Source organism: Salmo salar, chromosome 05 (assembly GCF_965601325.2).
Source record: "Salmo salar chromosome 05, fSalSal1, whole genome shotgun sequence".
Taxonomy (NCBI): Eukaryota; Metazoa; Chordata; class Actinopteri; order Salmoniformes; family Salmonidae; genus Salmo; species Salmo salar.
This window is the reverse complement of record NC_138295.1, coordinates 88955302-88981042: the sequence shown is the minus strand read 5'-3', so window position 1 is coordinate 88981042 and position 25741 is coordinate 88955302. Positions and strand designations below refer to the sequence as shown.

Sequence of the window (25741 nt, the reverse complement as noted above, 5' to 3'; positions counted from 1 at the left end):
CTCAAATGGAAACCTATTCCCCATATGTAGTGCACTACTTTTGACCACTACCCGTAGAGTCCTGGTTCACTATAACAGGAACAGGGTGCCGTTTGGAATGCACACCTAGACACAAACTAACAGTAGGAAAAGCATCATGCTATTCAGACAGGCTCTAAAGATAAGATACACTCATCTGGGAATAACACAAATGGAGCAGGAAGTGAACGCTGCATACACAAGTAGATGCTTCCATTTTGGCTTCTCTTCTCTACAGTAACATGTCTTCTCTGGCTGTTTACCCACAGTGACAAGTTGGGAGGGGAATTCCTCTTTTCCCTGTATGCATCCCAAATGGCACCCTTTTCCCTATTTAGGTCCTTTTCCCTAGGGGCCTTGGTCCAAAGTAGTGCACTATGTAGTGAATAGTGTGCCATTTGGGATGCATGCACCCTCTTTTTCTCTTTGTTCAGTTTCTGTTCAGGCTCTCTTCTGATGTTTGTGACTGATTGGCATTTGAGTCAGGATATGGAAGTGCTGTGCTCAGCCTCTCCACGGTGCCACTCCAGGCCACTTCTGAACCTCAGCAGGATTCTCCCTATGCATGGAGGAGGCTATTATTATCTCTGGGTTTAACGTGTTTCTCTGCACTTAACACCGCTAAGAGGCAATGCATGGAATTCCTGCACAGAAGATATCCTATTTTCACACAAATATCTAATATCTAAAATATAGATTTTTTGAATTCTCAAAAAGTGCAAATGTTTCAGATTAATTCTCAAAGCAGACTAGATTAGATTAGATTTCTGTACAAATCACTTCCTCCTTTTCCCTATTCATTTGTACTCATCCACTTGTACTCTTCTAATCTCCGCCCGGCACAGCCAGAAGAGGACTGGCCTCCCCTCAGACCCTGGTTCCTCTCTAGGTTTCTTCCTAGGTTCCTGCCTTTCTAGGGAGTTTTTCCTAGCCACCGTGCTTCTACACCTGCATTGCTTGCTGTTTGGGGTTTAAGACTGGGTTTCTGTATAAGCACTTTGTGACATCTGTTGATGTAAAAAAGGGCTTCATAAATACATTTGAATGATTGATTATGCCAGTCATTTGTACAGTAACACCAATGAAATGAAACAGGCAGGGGAGTACAGCTTGAACCCTCAACCTTCTGGCCTGAAGCCCAAAGCACCATCGACTGTGCCTCAGAAGCATGCTTCTTTACACCACAGATAGAATAATATTTGAGGCTTCACTACAGACACCCTGGTTCGAATCCAGGCTGTATCACAACCGGCCGTGATTGGGAATCCCATAGGGCGGCGCACTGTGTCGTCCGGGTTTTCACCAGGGTAGGCCGTCATTGTAAATAAGAATTTGTTCTTAACTGACTTGCCTAGTTAAATAAAGGTTAAATAAAGGTTAAATAAAAATATACATCAAACATAGTCAACATACTGTCAGACATAATAAGCTGATGAACACTAAATCTCAGTCACTACCAGCATGCAAACATTAATCATCCTCTGGACAAAAGCTATGCAAGATTCCCATTGCCAGTGTTACACTAGTGCCGTGCTAATTTCAGTTGGCTTATTTCTCTAGACAGTTCAATGGGCCATTAGGAATATTATAATTCTGCCATGATTACAGTGACTATCTGTTAGTAAAGTACATTATGTATTGGATAATGCCCCCTTCTGTGGCTTTTACTGTGGACTTCCTGTCTGATTAATTTCTCTCTAATGGGCTCTCCTACACACACATGTACACACACATGTACACACACATGTACACACACACGCACGCACGCACGCACGCACGCACGCACGCACGCACGCACGCACGCACGCACGCACGCACACACACACACACACACACACACACACACACACACACACACACAGCGCAGAGAGAGACACATACACGCAGACCTTGCGCACACACACAAACATACACTGGCACGTGCACACACACACACATGCAGAGAGAGACACACGCACACACACACACAGGCACGCATGCACGCATAGGCACACACACACACACACACACACACACACACACACACACACACACACACACACACACACACACCACACACACACACACACATGCACACAGACAGACAGAATCAGTCTGATTGTCAATCTTACAGCATTGCAACGCTCTAACATTCAGCTCAGTGTCCCTCAGTTCATTATCAATGGGACCGCAGGCAAATCACCAGCTGTACCTGGTGTTCTGGTACAGGAACGAGCCATTCCCTGACAAATGGCACCCTATGCCCTATATAGAGCGCTACTTTTTACCAGAGACATATTGGCCTTGCACTAAATATGGAATAGGGTGCCATTTGGGACACAGCGACTTTGAGCAGACCCAAGTACAGCAACACCGACTGACGACTTCTGTTTCTGTGCTCGCTGCATGTATTTATGTCCTCAACAACGATGAACAATGTTCAACAACTTAGAACAAGGGGGGGGGCAAATTACGGCCCGCACGGGCACTTCAATCCGGCCCCCTTTTTTCTCCACAATTTCATTGTGTCCAGTGTGGTAGTTACAGTCTTGTCCCATCGCTGCAACTCCCATACGGACTCGGGAGAGGCAAAGGTTGAGAGCCGTGCGTCCTCCAAAACACAACCCAACCAAGCCGCACTGCTTCTTGACACAATGCCTGCTTAACCCGGAAGCCAGCCGCACCAATGTGTCAGAGGAAACACCGTACACCTGGCGACTGTGTCAGCCTGCATGCGTCCGGCCCGCCACAGGAGTCGCTAGAGCGCGATGGTACAAGGAAATCTCGGCCTGCCAAACCCTCTCCTAACCCGGACGATGCTGGGCCAATTGTGCGCCGCCTCATGGGTCTCCCAGTCACGACCAGCCTGGGATAGAACCCGGTCTGTAGTGATGCCTTAGACTTGGGAGGCCCCCGCAAATTGATTTTAACAAACAATTGGTCCCCCAAAAAATGCGTCCCTCCGTTGAATTTCAAAATCCCGATGTGGCCCTTGGGCCAAAAAGTTTGCCCACCCCTGACTTAGAAGAAGGGTGAACAATGACAGGGCTTTTGGTTTTGTTCAACTTGGATAGTTTTCTGGCTGTAGACAGTATTATTACAGTAGTAAATGCATCAGCCAAGTATAGCAAACAAGTGCTTAAAAAGTATATCAGAAATGTTTAATTGGTATTGGTACTGATAAAAAGATGTTAAACCATAATCACATTCAGTAACACCATCTGTCTGTTTAGAATGAACAGAAACACATTTGAGAATGTTGAAAGGCTGTTTTCTTGCCAAGCCAGATTGCTTGATGGTTTGGGATAATGCTTTTGTGTCATGGAATATAACTTTGCATCGTTAAAAAGTGAAAGGGCCGTGCGCGACATGGGATTGAATCCCACCCCTGACACTTTCCTACTTTCTCTTTTAAAAACAAATTTGATTTTGCACCTTTGAAATGTGAGTTAGTGTTGATTGTAATTGATGTCCCTCTCCCTGACCAACAGGCTCTTTCCCACACAGCCATGGCTGCCGGTCAGGACAAAAGGCAGGGATACTGGCAGTCAACGGTAAAGCTGAGTGCTCACGCTGCTCGTCTCAAAGCAACGACGGCAGCAGCGAGTATTCAGGGGACGATCCAGTCAGAAAGAGGTGACCCCTCCCTGTATTACAATGTGGTTATACTGTGTTAAAGGGGCAATCTGGGATTGGTACATATATATTTGGCCTTACATGAATGATATATATTTATTGATTCTTGAATAATATAAGTTATAAATGCCTCATAAGCTTAGTTCAACAGTCTTACCCTATCAGAACCCAAAATAAAAGCTTGTTTTACTCAGAACAGCAACATGTTATAGTGTTGTGATCTGAGTGTGTACGAGAACAGGAGGATTGGACTGTTGTGGTTCGGGTACTGTGTTACTGTTTGGACCAGGGAGGGGCTGGTAAGAAGGGACGTTGTGTAGTGTCCTCCTGCTGTCCACCGGCTGTCTCCTATTGGCAGCCAATCAGACCGGGCTGTGTGACAGCCAACTGTCCTGTTGCTCCACTCTGCCAAGTCTAGATCTAATAAAACAACTACCAAAGTTTTTACAACTGTTTTTATCATATTCAAAAACATCTAAAAGAACAGGCAGTGTTTGTGACAGTCTGTGTTTCTGTGGTGCTGAAAACAAAGCCCACCAAAAGACAGTGTCTGTGTTTCAAATGGCACCCTATTCCCTGCATAGTGCACTACTTTTGACCAGAGCTCTGGGGGTAGTATTGACCTAATTTAGTCAGGAAGGAGATGCTGAGCTCACAGAGAGAGAGCTTATCAACTGAAGACAGAGAGAGAGCTTATCAACTGAAGAGAGAGAGAGCGAGCTTATCAACTGAAGAGAGAGAGAGAGCTTATCAACTGAAGAGAGAGAGAGAGAGCTTATCAACTGAAGAGAGAGAGAGAGAGCTTATCAACTGAAGAGAGAGAGAGAGCTCATCAACTGGAGAGAGAGAGAGAGAGCTTATCAACTGAAGAGAGAGAGAGAGAGCTTATCAACTGAAGACAGAGAGAGAGCTTATCAACTGAAGAGAGAGAGAGCGAGCTTATCAACTGAAGAGAGAGAGAGCGAGCTTATCAACTGAAGAGAGAGAGAGAGCTTATCAACTGAAGAGAGAGAGAGAGAGCTTATCAACTGAAGAGAGAGAGAGAGCTCATCAACTGGAGAGAGAGAGAGAGAGCTTATCAACTGAAGAGAGAGAGAGAGAGCTTATCAACTGAAGAGAGAGAGCTTATCAACTGAAGAGAGAGAGAGAGAGCTTATCAACTGAAGAGAGAGAGAGCGAGAGATTATCAACTGAAGAAAGAGAGAGAGAGCTTATCAACTGAAGAGAGAGAGAGAGCTTATCAACTGAAGAGAGCGCGAGCTTATCAACTGAAGAGAGAGCGAGCTTATCAACTGAAGGGAGAGAGAGCTTATAAACTGAAGAGAGAGAGAGCTTATCAACTGAAGAGAGAGCGAGCTTATCAACTGAAGAGAGAGCGAGCTTATCAACTGAAGAGAGAGCGAGCTTATCTACTGAAGGGAGAGAGAGAGCTTATCAAATCAAAGTTTATTTGTCACGTGCGCCGAATACAACAGGTGTAGGTAGACCTTACAGTGAAATGCTTACTTACAGGCTCTAACCAATAGTGCAAAAAAGGTATTAGGTGAACAATAGGTAAGTAAAGAAATAAAACAACAGTAAAAAGACAGGCTATATACAGTAGCAAGGCTATAAAAGTAGCGAGGCTACATACAGACACCGGTTAGTCAACTGAAGAGAGAGAGAGAGCTTATCAACTGAAGAGAGAGAGCTTATCAACTGAAGAGAGAGAGAGAGCTTATCAACTGAAGAGAGAGAGAGAGAGCTTATCAACTGAAGAGAGAGAGAGCTTATCAACTGAAGAGAGAGAGAGAGCTTATCAATTGAAGAGAGAGAGAGAGCTTATCACCTGAAAAGAGAGAGAGCTTATCAGCTGAAAAGAGAGAGAGAGCTTATCAACTGAAGAGAGCGCGAGCTTATCAACTGAAGAGAGAGCGAGCGTATCTACTGAAGAGAGAGCGAGCTTATCAACTGAAGAGAGAGAGCTTATCAGCTGAAGAGAGAGAGAGAGCTTATCAGCTGAAGAGAGAGAGAGAGCTTATCAACTGAAGAGAGAGAGCTTATCAACTGAAGAGAGAGCTAGCTTATCAACTGAAGACAGAGAGAGCTTATCAACTGAAGAGAGAGAGAGCTTATCAACTGAAGAGAGAGAGAGAGCTTATCAACTGAAGAGAGAGAGAGCGAGCTTATCAACTGAAGAGAGAGAGAGCGAGCTTATCAACTGAAGAGAGAGAGCTTATCAACTGAAGAGAGAGCTAGCCTATCAACTGAAGACAGAGAGAGCTTATCAACTGAAGAGAGAGAGAGAGCTTATCAACTGAAGAGAGAGAGAGCTTATCAACTGAAGAGAGAGAGAGCTTATCAACTGAAGGCAGGGATATTCTAATTACTTCCATTTATTGGCTCAATGAATCAATTGGATATTTGTAACCGGGTAATATTGATATCTGTCTCATCTTTTCTTAATCTGAGTCCCAAATGACACCCTATTCCCTATTCAGTGCACTAGTTTACTACCAGGGCCCATAGAATGTAAATGTAAAAATGTCTCTTCTCTCCCTTGCCAGACCACGGCTGCAGGCTCAAAGGAAGTTTGCCCAGTCTCAGCCCAGCTCCCCCAGTGCCACGCCGGTCAAGCTGTCTGAGACCCTCTTGCCCCCCAGCCCCACCTCTCCCCTCAGCGACCTCACCAGACGCAAGCCCAAGACCGAGGACTTCCTCACCTTCCTCTGTTTACGAGGTGAGTGGCCTGCAACCTTTAGTTTTTATGGAACTTTGACTTATCCAGGAAGTTCCATAGAGGTCAGAATACCTCTTTTACAAGGGAGACCTACCACAGTATAAAGGGCTTCTGTATCGCGGCTCAGACTAACACCCAGATACAGGAGACGGATAGTACGAGTCTCAGAGTTTATTATAGAACAAGGAGCAGGGGAAATGTAAGTCAAGACAGGCAAGAGTCCTAATCCAAATCAGGGTCAGGACAGGTACAGGACAACAGGCAGGATCAGGGTCAGGACAGGTACAGGACAACAGGCATGACCAGGGTCAGCACAGGTACAGGACAACAGGCATGATCAGGGTCAGGACAGGTACAGGACAACAGGCATGATCAGGGTCAGGACAGGTACAGGACAACAGGCAGGATCAGGGTCAGCACAGGTACAGGACAAAAGGCAGGATCAGGGTCAGGACAGGTACAGGACAACAGGCAGGATCAGGGTCAGGACAGGTACAGGACAACAGGCAGGATCAGGGTCAGCACAGGTACAGGACAACAGGCGTGATCAGGGTCAGGACAGGTACAGGACAACAGGCAGGATCAGGGTCAGCACAGGTACAGGACAACAGGCATGATCAGGGTCAGGACAGGTACAGGACAACAGGCAGGATCAGGGTCAGCACAGGTACAGGACAACAGGCGTGATCAGGGTCAGGACAGGTACAGGACAACAGGCATGACCAGGGTCAGGACAGGTACAGGACAACAGGCATGATCAGGGTCAGGACAGGTACAGGACAACAGGCATGATCAGGGTCAGGACAGGTACAGGACAACAGGCAGGATCAGGGTCAGGACAGGTACAGGACAACAGGCAGGATCAGGGTCAGGACAGGTACAGGACAACAGGCAGGATCAGGGTCAGGACAGGTACAGGACAACAGGCATGATCAGGGTCAGGACAGGTACAGGACAACAGGCAGGATCAGGGTCAGGACAGGTACAGGACAACAGGCAGGATCCGGGTCAGGACAGGTACAGGACAACAGGCATGATCAGGGTCAGGACAGGTACAGGACAACAGGCAGGATCAGGGTCAGGACAGGTACAGGACAACAGGCAGGATCAGGGTCAGGACAGGCAGAAATGTCAGAACTGGGAAGACTAGGAGAAACAAAAAACTAGAGCACAGGAAAGCACAGGAAAACACAGGGAACACGCTGGTAGGACTTGACAGGACAAGACGAACTGGCAACAGACAAACAGAAAACGCAGCAATAAATACACAGGAGATAATGGGGACAAATGGGAGACACCTGGTGGGGGGTGGAGACAAGCACAAGACAGGTGAAAAACAGATCAAGGTGTGACATTTTGTGCACTTTCATGTCCAATCCCATTTTACACAAATGAACACATGTGGATTGCAAAGTTCAGTTATGTGCTGTGTGTGTGTGTGTGTGTGTGTGTGTGTGTGTGTGTGTGTGTGTGTGTGTGTGTGTGTGTGTGTGTGTGTGTGTGTGTGTGTGTGTGTGTGTGTGTGTGTGTGTGTGTGTGTGTGTGTGTGTGTTCCCTCATATACTGCTGTGACGTGGATGGTACACGTGTTCAACAGTTTTAGTTGTGGGCTGACTTGGCAACCTGTCGTGTAAGCTTATTGGTCGAATGCGGAACAAATGAGCTCACGAGAAGTAATGCTTCAATGTCATAGGCTAACGCAGTAAGTAGTGCACTATGTAGGGAATAGGGTGCCACTAGGGACACAGTTCTGGTTTTATGATGGTGTTCCCTTTAAGTGGCCTGTAACTGGGCTTAGTATTTAGAGTGTCTGGCCTGGCTCCAGTCCCAGGGTGGATCTGAATTACAGTCCATTATACTGTGGGTTGGCATCCTCCTAACCTCAACCTCAACCTCAAACACAAATCTGTTTTCCCCCTGAAACAGTTAGTGACAGCTTCAGGTTCCAGACAGCCCTGAATATGTCTCAGTGGCTTATCTCATTCATCTAGTGATGAAGGGGTTGGAATAGCCAGTCAAACCAGACAAACACTGAAACTTACATACCAAATCAGAGAATACATTCAAATCAAATGTATTTATATAGCCCTTCTTAGATCAGCTGATATCTCAAAGTGCTGTATAGAAACCCAGCCTAAAACCCCAAACAGCAAGCAATGCAGGTGTCATCATCGATACCTCTGCTGATTGGTCTAGTGTTACACTGGTTGTGTTATTATATACAGTATATACAGCCTACCATGAAACATGCATCAACCACACATCATCCATCCATACATTATCCATCCATACATCAACCATACATTATCCATCCATACATCAACCACACATCATCCATCCATATATTATCCATCTATACATCAACCACACATCATCCATCCATACATCAACCACACATCATCCATCCATACATTATCCATCCATACATCAACCACACATCATCCATCCATACATCAACCACACATCATCCATCCATACATTATCCATCTATACATCAACCACACATCATCCATCCATACATTATCCATCTATACATCAACCACACATCATCCATACATACATTATCCATCTATACATCAACCACACATCATTCATCTATACATCAACCACGCATCATCCATCCATACATTATCTATTTATACATCAACCACACATCATCCATCCATACATTATCCATCTATACATCAACCACATATCATCCATCTATACATCAACCACACATCATCCTTCTACACATCAACCACACATCATCCATCCATACATCAACCACACATCATCCATCCATACATCAACCACACATCATCCATCCATACATTATCCATCTATACATCAACCACACATCATCCATCCATACATCAACCACACATCATCTATCCATACATCAACCACACATCATCCATCCATACATCAACCACACATCATCCATCCCTACATCAACCACACATCATCCATCCATACATTATCCATCTATACATCAACCACACATCATCCATCCATACATCAACAACACATCATCCATCCATACATCAACCACACATCATCCATCCATCCATTATCCATCTATACAGCAACCACACATCATCCATCCATACATCAACCACACATCATCCATCAACCACACATCATCCATCCATACATCATCCATCTATACATCAACCACACATCAACTACACATCATCCATCCATACATCAATCTCACAGTTCATCACTGTGCTTTGCCAGTTAGGTTAAACTGGGTTAATGGCATTCAATCATAATGAAATGCTTCCTTAAAGAGTACCTTTTCTTTTCCTAGTCTCAACCCCTCAACTAACAGTAAGTCCTGTTCATTATCTGGGATGATTTAAACCATTTCCTTTATTATGCTTTATTAAGCCAGTATAGCAGTGGAGTGTCAATGAGACAGTATAGTAGTGGAGTGTCAATGAGACAGTATAGTAGTGGAGTGTCAATGGAACAGTATAGTAGTGGAGTGTCAATGGAACAGTATAGTAGTGGAGTGTCAATGGAACAGTATAGTAGTGGAGTGTCAATGGAACAGTATAGTAGTGGAGTGTCAATGGAACAGTATAGTAGTGGAGTGTCAATGGAACAGTATAGTAGTGGGGCGGCAGGGGGGCGGCAGCAGCGCTAGCTGTTGGATGCGTCCCAAGTTGCACCTTATTCCCTATATACTACTTCTGACTAGTGCACTATATAGGGAATAGGGTGCCATTTGGGATGTAATCGTTGTGTTTTAAAGCAGTGCTTTCCAACCGACCAACTGATCTTTCACACAGACATGACTTCATATGCTCACTGGATTTCAGACTAAAAGTCTAGCTGGAAAAAGTAGTCAGTTTTTTCATACACGATGAAAGCTCCTTTATTTACATGTATTTAACTTGGAAAGCTGCAGAAAATCCAAGAACAAGCATTTAAATGTTGAGCATGTCAAGTCAGAATATGAATTCATCTCCATTTGATAGATGTTCAATCGAATACAGTCAGTCAATGCATAGGCTGCATGTACAGTATTGTGTAGTGATTTTCACTAAGTCATCTGCCAAATAATACTGAACATAATCCAGGCCTGAGATATTGTGATGTGTACAAACTGACTGTAGGAGAACATAAATGACAGTAGAATCCTGAAGACACCAGAACTCTGTATTCGCTGTATTTTTTATTTATTTTATTTAACCTTTATTTAACTAGGCAAGTCTGTTAAGAACAAATTCTTATTTACAATGACGGCCTACCCCGGCCAAACCCGGACGATGCTGTGCGCCACCCTGTGGGACTCCCAGTCACAGGCTGGATGTGATGCAGCCTGGATGCATAGTCTATAGTCGGACATATATATGATTTATCCCCCAGTGTACTCTACTTTCACATCATTGTTGTGAGGAAGAAAATAATACATGTCTCTTTGTTTATTGACCTATAATACTAGCTGTCATGAACAACTGAGAGCTATGGCATCCCGTCATCCTGCACATTGCGCCACCATGAGCAAATAAGCACATCTCTCTTGTGCAGAAAGAGCATCTTCACACTTGTATAGTCACAGTACACTGTGTAACAAACCCTGCTGTGTATTCATGGAGACAGCAGGCCTGTTATCAGACATCTCTAGGCAGCCAGGAAACAGCAGGCCTGTTAGAGGAGCTCTCCTGAGACAGACTGACAGACAGACTGCTGCTGTAAACAAATCAGCCTCTCTCTCTCTCTTCAGCCTGTCTCCCTCTGAGCCCTGGTGAATTAGTGTACCTGACTGGCTGACCGGCTGGCTGGCTGGCTGACTGACTGGCGGACTGACTGGCGGACTGAATGGCTAGCTGGCTGGCTGACCTACTGGATGACTGGGTGGCTAGCTGGCTGGCTGACTGACTGACTGATTGACAAACCCGTTATGTTATAGACCCCTGCTGGGTTGTTAAGCCTCTGTTGACAGAAAACCAAAGCTCTTCCACAGAGCAGTTAAGGACAAGACATACTATAACGAATGACAGCCGTGTGCGATAGATCACCTGCTGGGTGTCGACAAACGGTGGTGATTCAACATGTACAATCATCAGGAAATGAACAGAAAATGACTAAAGATCCCTTATGTATGTCACATTTTCCATTCTGCGCTTTTGGTCCACCTGAATCTAACACTAGTTTACTCTACATTTAACTTCACTCCCCAGGGCACCACCAAGGTTAGTTACATCTAGCACAACACTATTGTAGACCAGGTGCATGTAACACACCACTGTTGTAGACCAGGAAGTGAATGAATGAGTCCTGCTGTACTTTACCGTTGGTAAATAATGTGTCTTTATTTGCATTATTGGAATAATAATGTGTTTCCTGGAACACTATATACTAATTTATTATAGAGGAAAAGGGAAGAAAACCACCAGCTTTATTAGCAGCTGTTTCTATCCTTGCCTCTATATTACTTAAATATTTTCCATAGTGGCATCCCAAATGGCACACTATTCCCTATGTAGTGCACTACTTTTCACCAGAGCCTTATGGGCCCTGTTCAAAAGTAGTGCACTATAAAGGAAATTGGGTGCCATTTGGGACGTAGACAGAAAAACAGCCTAAAGGCCTGTAGAATATAGTAGCCTTTCCTGTGGCAGGGAGACGGAGAACCCAGTCAACCAGCTAATAAATCACTTACAGTCAGTGGCCCACACAACGTTACACTACAGTACCAACCAGCTCACAGTACACTACAATACCAACCAGCTCACAGTACACTACAATACCAACCAGCTCACAGTACACTACAATACCAACCAACTCACAGTACACTACAATACCAACCAGCTCACAGTACACTACAATACCAACCAGCTCACAGTACACTACAATACCAACCAACTCACAGTGCACTATAGTACCAACCAGCTCACAGTACACTACAATACCAACCAGCTCACAGTACACTACAATACCAACCAGCTCACAGTACACTACAATACCAACCAGCTCACAGTGCACTACAATACCAACCAGCTCACAGTACACTACAATACCAACCAGCTCACAGTACACTACAATACCAACCAACTCACAGTGCACTACAGTACCAACCAGCTCACAGTACACTACAATACCAACCAGCTCACAGTACACTACAATACCAACCAGCTCACAGTACACTACAATACCAACCAGCTCACAGTGCACTACAATACCAACCAGCTCACAGTACACTACAATACCAACCAGCTCACAGTACACTACAATACCAACCAGCTCACAGTACACTACAATACCAACCAGCTCACAGTACACTACAATACCAACCAGCTCACAGTATACTACAATACCAACCAGCTCACAGTACACTACAATACCAACCAGCTCACAGTACACTACAATACCAACCAGCTCACACTAACAGTACACTACAATACCAACCAGCTCACAGTACACTACAATACCAACCAGCTCACACTCACAGTACACTACAATACCAACCAGCTCACAGTACACTACAATACCAACCAGCTCACAGTACACTACATACCAACCAGCTCACACTCACAGTACACTACAATACCAACTAGCTCACAGTACACTACAATACCAACCAGCTCACAGTACACTACAATACCAACCAGCTCACAGTACACTACAGTACCAACCAGCTCACAGTACACTACAATACCAACCAGCTCACACTCACAGTACACTACAATACCAACCAGCTCACACTCACAGTACACTACAATACCAACCAGCTCACACTCACAGTACACTACAATACCAACCAGCTCACAGTATACTACAATACCAACCAGCTCACAGTACACTACAATACCAACCAGCTCACAGTACACTACAATACCAACCAGCTCACAGTATACTACAATACCAACCAGCTCACAGTATACTACAATACCAACCAGCTCACACTCACAGTACACTACAATACCAACCAGCTCACAGTACACTACAAAACCAACCAGCTCACACTCACAGTACACTACAATACCAACCAGCTAACAGTACACTACAATACCAACCAACTCACAGTATATTACAATACCAACCAGCTCACACTCACAGTACACTACAATACCAACCAGCTCACAGTACACTACAATACCAACCAGCTCACAGTACACTACAATACCAACCAGCTCACACTCACAGTACACTACAATACCAACCAGCTCACAGTACACTACAATACCAACCAGCTCACAGTATACTACAATACCAACCAGCTCACAGCTCACAGTACACTACAATACCAACCAGCTCACAGTACACTACAATACCAACCAACTCACAGTATACTACAATACCAACCAGCTCACAGTACACTACAATACCAACCAGCTCACACTCACAGTACACTACAATACCAATCAGCTCACAGTACACTACAATACCAACCAGCTCACAGTACACTACAATACCAACCAGCTCACAGTACACTACAATACCAACCAGCTCACAGTACACTACAATACCAACCAGCTCACAGTATACTACAATACCAACCAGCTCACAGTATACTACAATACCAACCAGCTCACAGTACACTACAATACCAACCAGCTCACAGTACACTACAATACCAACCAGCTCACAGTATACTACAATACCAACCAGCTCACAGTACACTACAATACCAACCAGCTCACAGTACACTACAATACCAACCAGCTCACAGTACACTACAATACCAACCAGCTCACAGTACACTACAATACCAACGAGCTCACACTAACAGTACACTACAATACCAACCAGCTCACAGTACACTACAATACCAACCAGCTCACACTCACAGTACACTACAATACCAACCAGCTCAGAGTACACTACAATACCAACCAGCTCACAGTGCACTACATACCAACCAGCTCACACTCACAGTACACTACAATACCAACTAGCTCACAGTACACTACAATACCAACCAGCTCACAGTACACTACAATACCAACCAGCTCACAGTACACTACAGTACCAACCAGCTCACAGTACACTACAATACCAACCAGCTCACACTCACAGTACACTACAATACCAACCAGCTCACACTCAAAGTACACTACAATACCAACCAGCTCACACTCACAGTACACTACAATACCAACCAGCTCACAGTACACTACAATACCAACCAGCTCACAGTACACTACAATGCCAACCAGCTCACAGTACACTACAATAGCAACCAGCTCACAGTACACTACAATACCAACCAGCTCACAGTATACTACAATACCAACCAGCTCACAGTACACTACAATACCAACCAGCTCACACTCACAGTACACTACAATACCAACCAGCTCACAGTACACTACAATACCAACCAGCTCACACTCACAGTACACTACAATACCAACCAGCTCACAGTACACTACAATACCAACCAGCTCACAGTATACTACAATACCAACCAGCTCGCACTCACAGTACACTACAATACCAACCAGCTCACAGTACACTACAATACCAACCAGCTCACAGTACACTACAATACCAACCAGCTCACAGTACACTACAATACCCACCAGCTCACAGTATACTACAATACCAACCAGCTCACAGTATACTACAATACCAACCAGCTCACAGTACACTACAATACCAACCAGCTCACAGTACACTACAGTACCAACCAGCTCACAGTACACTACAATACCAACCAGCTCACACTCACAGTACACTACAATACCAACCAGCTCACACTCACAGTACACTACAATACCAACCAGCTCACACTCACAGTACACTACAATACCAACCAGCTCACAGTACACTACAATACCAACCAGCTCACAGTACACTACAATACCAACCAGCTCACAGTACAGTACAATACCAACCAGCTCACACTCACAGTACACTACAATACCAACCAGCTCACAGTACACTACAATACCAACCAGCTCACACTCACAGTACACTACAATACCAACCAGCTCACAGTACACTACAATACCAACCAGCTCACACTCACAGTACACTACAATACCAACCAGCTCACAGTACACTACAATACCAACCAGCTCACAGTATACTACAATACCAACCAGCTCACACTCACAGTACACTACAATACCAACCAGCTCACAGTACACTACAATACCAACCAGCTCACAGTACACTACAATACCAACCAGCTCACACTCACAGTACACTACAATACCAACCAGCTCACAGTATACTACAATACCAACCAGCTCACAGTACACTACAATACCAACCAGCTCACAGTACACTACAATACCAACCAGCTCACAGTACACTACAATACCAACCAGCTCACAGTATACTACAATACCAACCAGCTCACAGTATACTACAATACCAACCAGCTCACAGTACACTACAATACCAACCAGCTCACAGTACACTACAATACCAACCAGCTCACAGTATACTACAATACCAACCAGCTCACAGTACACTACAATACCAACCAGCTCACAGTACACTACAATACCAACCAGCTCACAGTACACTACAATACCAACCAGCTCACAGTACACTACAATACCAACGAGCTCACACTAACAGTACACTACAATACCAACCAGCTCACAGTACACTACAATACCAACCAGCTCACACTCACAGTACACTACAATACCAACCAGCTCACAGTACACTACAATACCAACCAGCTCACAGTGCACTACATACCAACCAGCTCACACTCACAGTACACTACAATACCAACTAGCTCACAGTACACTACAATACCAACCAGCTCACAGTACACTACAATACCAACCAGCTCACAGTACACTACAGTACCAACCAGCTCACAGTACACTACAATACCAACCAGCTCACACTCACAGTACACTACAATACCAACCAGCTCACACTCAAGTACACTACAATACCAACCAGCTCACACTCACAGTACACTACAATACCAACCAGCTCACAGTACACTACAATACCAACCAGCTCACAGTACACTACAATGCCAACCAGCTCACAGTACACTACAATACCAACCAGCTCACAGTACACTACAATACCAACCAGCTCACAGTATACTACAATACCAACCAGCTCACAGTATACTACAATACCAACCAGCTCACACTCACAGTACACTACAATACCAACCAGCTCACAGTACACTACAATACCAACCAGCTCACACTCACAGTACACTACAATACCAACCAGCTCACAGTACACTACAATACCAACCAGCTCACAGTATACTACAATACCAACCAGCTCGCACTCACAGTACACTACAATACCAACCAGCTCACAGTACACTACAATACCAACCAGCTCACAGTACACTACAATACCAACCAGCTCACAGTACACTACAATACCCACCAGCTCACAGTATACTACAATACCAACCAGCTCACAGTATACTACAATACCAACCAGCTCACAGTACACTACAATACCAACCAGCTCACAGTACACTACAGTACCAACCAGCTCACAGTACACTACAATACCAACCAGCTCACACTCACAGTACACTACAATACCAACCAGCTCACACTCACAGTACACTACAATACCAACCAGCTCACACTCACAGTACACTACAATACCAACCAGCTCACAGTACACTACAATACCAACCAGCTCACAGTACACTACAATACCAACCAGCTCACAGTACACTACAATACCAACCAGCTCACAGTACACTACAATACCAACCAGCTCACAGTACACTACAATACCAACCAGCTCACACTCACAGTACACTACAATACCAACCAGCTCACAGTACACTACAATACCAACCAGCTCACACTCACAGTACACTACAATACCAACCAGCTCACAGTACACTACAATACCAACCAGCTCACAGTATACTACAATACCAACCAGCTCACACTCACAGTACACTACAATACCAACCAGCTCACAGTACACTACAATACCAACCAGCTCACAGTACACTACAATACCAACCAGCTCACACTCACAGTACACTACAATACCAACCAGCTCACAGTACACTACAATACCAACCAGCTCACAGTACACTACAATACCAACCAGCTCACAGTACACTACAATACCAACCAGCTCACAGTACACTACAATACCAACCAGCTCACACTCACAGTACACTACAATACCAACCAGCTCACAGTACACTACAATACCAACCAGCTCACACTCACAGTACACTACAATACCAACCAGCTCACAGTACACTACAATACCAACCAGCTCACAGTACACTACAATACCAACCAGCTCACACTCACAGTACACTACAATACCAACCAGCTCACAGTACACTACAATACCAACCAGCTCACAGTACACTACATACCAACCAGCTCACACTCACAGTACACTACAATACCAACCAGCTCACAGTACACTACAATACCAACCAGCTCACAGTACACTACAATACCAACCAGCTCACAGTACACTACAATACCAACCAGCTCACAGTACACTACAATACCAACCAGCTCACACTCACAGTACACTACAATACCAACCAGCTCACACTCACAGTACACTACAATACCAACCAGCTCACACTCACAGTACACTACAATACCAACCAGCTCACAGTACACTACAATACCAACCAGCTCACAGTACACTACAATACCAACCAGCTCGCACCACGTACACTACAATACCAACCAGCTCACAGTACACTACAATACCAACCAGCTCACAGTACACTACAATACCAACCAGCTCACAGTACACTACAATACCAACCAGCTCACAGTATACTACAATACCAACCAGCTCACAGTATACTACAATACCAACCAGCTCACACTCACAGTACACTACAATACCAACCAGCTCACAGTACACTACAAAACCAACCAGCTCACACTCACAGTACACTACAATACCAACCAGCTAACAGTACACTACAATACCAACCAGCTCACAGTACACTACAATACCAACCAGCTCACACTCACAGTACACTACAATACCAACCAGCTCACAGTACACTACAATACCAACCAGCTCACAGTACACTACAATACCAACCAGCTCACACTCACAGTACACTACAATACCAACCAGCTCACAGTACACTACAATACCAACCAGCTCACAGTATACTACAATACCAACCAGCTCACAGTACACTACAATACCAACCAGCTCACAGTACACTACAATACCAACCAGCTCACAGTATACTACAACACCAACCAGCTCACAGTACACTACAATACCAACCAGCTCACAGTACACTACAATACCAACCAGCTCACAGTATACTACAATACCAACCAGCTCACAGTATACTAAGATACCAACCAGCTCACAGTACACTACAATACCAACCAGCTCACAGTACACTACAATACCAACAAGCTCACAGTACACTACAATACCAACCAGCTCACAGTACACTACAATACCAACCAGCTCACAGTACACTACAATACCAACCAGCCCACAGTACACTACAATACCAACCAGCTCACAGTACACTACAATACCAACCAGCTCACAGTACACTACAATACCAACCAGCTCACAGTACACTACAATACCAACCAGCTCACACTCACAGTACACTACAATACCAACCAGCTCACACTCACAGTACACTACAATACCAACCAGCTCACAGTACACTACAATACCAACCAGCTCACACTCACAGTACACTGCAATACCAACCAGCTCACAGTACACTACAATACCAACCAGCCCACAGTACACTACAATACCAACCAGCTCACAGTACACTACAATACCAACCAGCTCACAGTACACTACAATACCAACCAGCTCACAGTACACTACAATACCAACCAGCTCACACTCACAGTACACTACAATACCAACCAGCTCACACTCACAGTACACTACAATACCAACCAGCTCACAGTACACTACAATACCAACCAGCTCACACTCACAGTACACTACAATACCAACCAGCTCACACTCACAGTACACTACAATACCAACCAGCTCACACTCACAGTACACTACAATACCAACCAGCTCACACTCACAGTACACTACAATACCAACCAGCTCACACTCACAGTACACTACAATACCAACCAGCTCACACTCACAGTACACTACAATACCAACCAGCTCACAGTACACTACAATACCAACCAGCTCACAGTACACTACAATACCAACCAGCTCACACTCACAGTACACTACAATACCAACCAGCTCACAGTACACTACAATACCAACCAGCTCACAGTATACTACAATACCAACCAGCTCACAGCTCACAGTACACTACAATACCAACCAGCTCACAGTACACTACAATACCAACCAACTCACAGTATACTACAATACCAACCAGCTCACAGTACACTACAATACCAACCAGCTCACACTCACAGTACACTACAATACCAATCAGCTCACAGTACACTACAATACCAACCAGCTCACAGTACACTACAATACCAACCAGCTCACAGTACACTACAATACCAACCAGCTCACAGTACACTAAAATACCAACCAGCTCACAGTATACTACAATACCAACCAGCTCACAGTATACTACAATACCAACCAGCTCATAGTACACTACAATACCAACCAGCTCACAGTACACTACAATACCAACCAGCTCACAGTACACTACAATACCAACCAGCTCACAGTATACTACAATACCAACCAGCTCACAGTACACTACAATACCAACCAGCTCACAGTACACTACAATACCAACCAGCTCACAGTACACTACAATACCAACCAGCTCACAGTACACTACAATACCAACGAGCTCACACTAACAGTACACTACAATACCAACCAGCTCACAGTACACTACAATACCAACCAGCTCACACTCACAGTACACTACAATACCAACCAGCTCACAGTACACTACAATACCAACCAGCTCACAGTGCACTACATACCAACCAGCTCACACTCACAGTACACTACAATACCAACTAGCTCACAGTACACTACAATACCAACCAGCTCACAGTACACTACAATACCAACCAGCTCACAGTACACTACAGTACCAACCAGCTCACAGTACACTACAATACCAACCAGCTCACACTCACAGTACACTACAATACCAACCAGCTCACACTCAAAGTACACTACAATACCAACCAGCTCACACTCACAGTACACTACAATACCAACCAGCTCACAGTACACTACAATACCAACCAGCTCACAGTACACTACAATGCCAACCAGCTCACAGTACACTACAATACCAACCAGCTCACAGTACACTACAATACCAACCAGCTCACAGTATACTACAATACCAACCAGCTCACAGTATACTAAATACCAACCAGCTCACACTCACAGTACACTACAATACCAACCAGCTCACAGTACACTACAATACCAACCAGCTCACACTCACAGTACACTACAATACCAACCAGCTCACAGTACACTACAATACCAACCAGCTCACAGTATACTACAATACCAACCAGCTCGCACTCACAGTACACTACAATACCAACCAGCTCACAGTACACTACAATACCAACCAGCTCACAGTACACTACAATACCAACCAGCTCACAGTACACTACAATACCCACCAGCTCACAGTATACTACAATACCAACCAGCTCACAGTATACTACAATACCAACCAGCTCACAGTACACTACAATACCAACCAGCTCACAGTACACTACAGTACCAACCAGCTCACAGTACACTACAATACCAACCAGCTCACACTCACAGTACACTACAATACCAACCAGCTCACACTCACAGTACACTACAATACCAACCAGCTCACAGTACACTACAATACCAACCAGCTCACAGTACACTACAATACCAACCAGCTCACAGTACACTACAATACCAACCAGCTCACAGTACACTACAGTACCAACCAGCTCACAGTACACTACAATACCAACCAGCTCACAGTATACTACAATACCAACCAGCTCACAGTACACTACAATACCAACCAGCTCACAGTACACTACAATACCAACCAGCTCACACTCACAGTACACTACAATACCAACCAGCTCACAGTACACTACAATACCAACCAGCTCACACTCACAGTACACTACAATACCAACCAGCTCACAGTACACTACAATACCAACCAGCTCACAGTATACTACAATACCAACCAGCTCACAGTACACTACAATACCAACCAGCTCACAGTACACTACAATACCAACCAGCTCACAGTATACTACAACACCAACCAGCTCACAGTACACTACAATACCAACCAGCTCACACTCACAGTACACTACAATACCAACCAGCTCACAGTACACTACAATATCAACCAGCTCACAGTACACTACAATACCAACCAGCTCACAGTACACTACAATACCCACCAGCTCACAGTATACTACAATACCAACCAGCTCACAGTATACTACAATACCAACCAGCTCACAGTACACTACAATACCAACCAGCTCACAGTACACTACAATACCAACCAGCTCACAGTATACTACAATACCAACCAGCTCACAGTATACTAAGATACCAACCAGCTCACAGTACACTACAATACCAACCAGCTCACAGTACACTACAATACCAACCAGCTCACAGTACACTACAATACCAACCAGCTCCCAGTACACTACAATACCAACCAGCTCACAGTACACTACAATACCAACCAGCTCACACTCACAGTACACTACAATACCAACCAGCTCACACTCACAGTACACTACAATACCAACCAGCTCACAGTACACTACAATACCAACCAGCTCACACTCACAGTACACTGCAATACCAACCAGCTCACAGTACACTACAATACCAACCAGCTTACACTCACAGTACACTACAATACCAACCAGCTCACACTCACAGTACACTACAATACCAACCAGCTCACACTCACAGTACACTACAATACCAACCAGCTCACACTCACAGTACACTACAATACCAACCAGCTCACACTCACAGTACACTACAATACCAACCAGCCCACACTCACAGTACACTACAATACCAACCAGCCCACAGTACACTACAATACCAACCAGCTCACAGTACACTACAATACCAACCAGCTCACACTAACAGTACACTACAATACCAACCAGCTCACAGTATACTACAATACCAACCAGCTCACAGTACACTACAATACCAACCAGCTCACATTCACAGTACACTACAATAATAACCAGCTCAGACTCACAGTACACTACAATGCCAACCAGCTCACACTCACAGTACACTACAATACCATCCAGCTCACACTCACAGTACACTACAATACCAACCAGCTCACACTCACAGTACACTACAATACCAACCAGCTCACAGTACACTACAATACCAACCAGCTCACAGTACACTACATACCAACCAGCACACAGTAAACTACAATACCAACCAGCTCACACTCACAGTACACTACAATACCAACCAGCCCACATTACACTACAGTACCAACCAGCTCACACTCACAGTACACTACAATACCAACCAGCTCACAGTACACTACAATACCAACCAGCTCACAGTACACTACATACCAACCAGCACACAGTACACTACAATACCAACCAGCTCACACTCACAGTACACTACAATACCAACCAGCTCACAGTACACTACAATACCAACCAGCTCACACTCACAGTACACTACAGTACCAACCAGCTCACACTCACAGTACACTACAATACCAACCAGCTCACAGTACACTACAATACCAACCAGCTCACACTCACAGTACACTACAATACCAACCAGCTCACACTCACAGTACACTACAATACCAACCAGCCCACAGTACACTACAATACCAACCAGCTCACAGTACACTACAATACCAACCAGCTCACAGTACACTACAATACCAACCAGCTCACACTCACAGTACACTACAATACCAACCAGCTCACAGTACACTACAATACCAACCAGCTCACAGTACACTACAATACCAACCAGCTCACAGTACACTACAATACCAACCAGCTCACAGTATACTACAATACCAACCAGCTCACAGTATACTACAATACCAACCAGCTCACAGTACACTACAATACCAACCAGCTCACAGTACACTACAATACCAACCAGCTCACAGTATACTACAATACCAACCAGCTCACAGTATACTACAATACCAACCAGCTCACAGTACACTACAATACCAACCAGCTCACAGTACACTACAATACCAACCAGCTCACAGTACACTACAATACCAACCAGCTCACAGTACACTACAATACCAACGAGCTCACACTAACAGTACACTACAATACCAACCAGCTCACAGTACACTACAATACCAACCAGCTCACACTCACAGTACACTACAATACCAACCAGCTCACAGTGCACTACATACCAACCAGCTCACACTCACAGTACACTACAATACCAACTAGCTCACAGTACACTACAATACCAACCAGCTCACAGTACACTACAATACCAACCAGCTCACAGTACACTACAGTACCAACCAGCCCACAGTACACTACAATACCAACCAGCTCACACTCACAGTACACTACAATACCAACCAGCTCACACTCAAAGTACACTACAATACCAACCAGCTCACACTCACAGTACACTACAATACCAACCAGCTCACAGTACACTACAATACCAACCAGCTCACAGTACACTACAATACCAACCAGCTCACAGTACACTACAATACCAACCAGCTCACAGTACACTACAATACCAACCAGCACACAGTATACTACAATACCAACCAGCTCACAGTATACTACAATACCAACCAGCTCACACTCACAGTACACTACAATACCAACCAGCTCACAGTACACTACAATACCAACCAGCTCACACTCACAGTACACTACAGTACCAACCAGCTCACAGTACACTACAATACCAACCAGCTCACAGTATACTACAATACCAACCAGCTCACACTCACAGTACACTACAATACCAACCAGCTCACAGTACACTACAATACCAACCAGCTCACAGTACACTACAATACCAACCAGCTCACAGTACACTACAATACCCACCAGCTCACAGTATACTACAATACCAACCAGCTCACAGTATACTACAATACCAACCAGCTCACAGTACACTACAATACCAACCAGCTCACAGTACACTACAATACCAACCAGCTCACAGTACACTACAATACCCACCAGCTCACAGTATACTACAATACCAACCAGCTCACAGTACACTACAATACCAACCAGCTCACACTCACAGTACACTACAGTACCAACCAGCTCACAGTACACTACAATACCAACCAGCTCACAGTATACTACAATACCAACCAGCTCACACTCACAGTACACTACAATACCAACCAGCTCACAGTACACTACAATACCAACCAGCTCACAGTACACTACAATACCAACCAGCTCACAGTACACTACAATACCAACCAGCTCACAGTACACTACAATACCAACCAGCTCACAGTACACTACAATACCAACCAGCACACAGTATACTACAATACCAACCAGCTCACAGTATACTACAATACCAACCAGCTCACACTCACAGTACACTACAATACCAACCAGCTCACAGTACACTACATACCAACCAGCACACAGTAAACTACAATACCAACCAGCTCACACTCACAGTACACTACAATACCAACCAGCCCACATTACACTACAGTACCAACCAGCTCACACTCACAGTACACTACAATACCAACCAGCTCACAGTACACTACAATACCAACCAGCTCACAGTACACTACATACCAACCAGCACACAGTACACTACAATACCAACCAGCTCACACTCACAGTACACTACAATACCAACCAGCTCACAGTACACTACAATACCAACCAGCTCACACTCACAGTACACTACAGTACCAACCAGCTCACACTCACAGTACACTACAATACCAACCAGCTCACAGTACACTACAATACCAACCAGCTCACACTCACAGTACACTACAATACCAACCAGCTCACACTCACAGTACACTACAATACCAACCAGCCCACAGTACACTACAATACCAACCAGCTCACAGTACACTACAATACCAACCAGCTCACAGTACACTACAATACCAACCAGCTCACACTCACAGTACACTACAATACCAACCAGCTCACAGTACACTACAATACCAACCAGCTCACAGTACACTACAATACCAACCAGCTCACAGTACACTACAATACCAACCAGCTCACAGTATACTACAATACCAACCAGCTCACAGTATACTACAATACCAACCAGCTCACAGTACACTACAATACCAACCAGCTCACAGTACACTACAATACCAACCAGCTCACAGTATACTACAATACCAACCAGCTCACAGTATACTACAATACCAACCAGCTCACAGTACACTACAATACCAACCAGCTCACAGTACACTACAATACCAACCAGCTC

The 25741-nt window shown here is 44.6% G+C and overlaps 1 protein-coding gene across 3 annotated transcripts in view; it reads left to right on the top strand.

The window, feature by feature from the left end:
- Positions 1–25741, top strand: part of jarid2a (jumonji and AT-rich interaction domain containing 2a) — a 144853-nt gene that overhangs the window by 37378 nt on the left and 81734 nt on the right. For all 3 annotated transcript variants that reach the window (XM_082975902.1, XM_082975901.1, XM_082975903.1), the window contains exons 3-4: positions 3489–3633; positions 6180–6352. In XM_082975902.1, coding sequence (XP_082832028.1) covers positions 3489–3633; positions 6180–6352 — 318 coding nt within the window. The remainder of the gene's footprint in view (positions 1–3488; positions 3634–6179; positions 6353–25741) is intronic.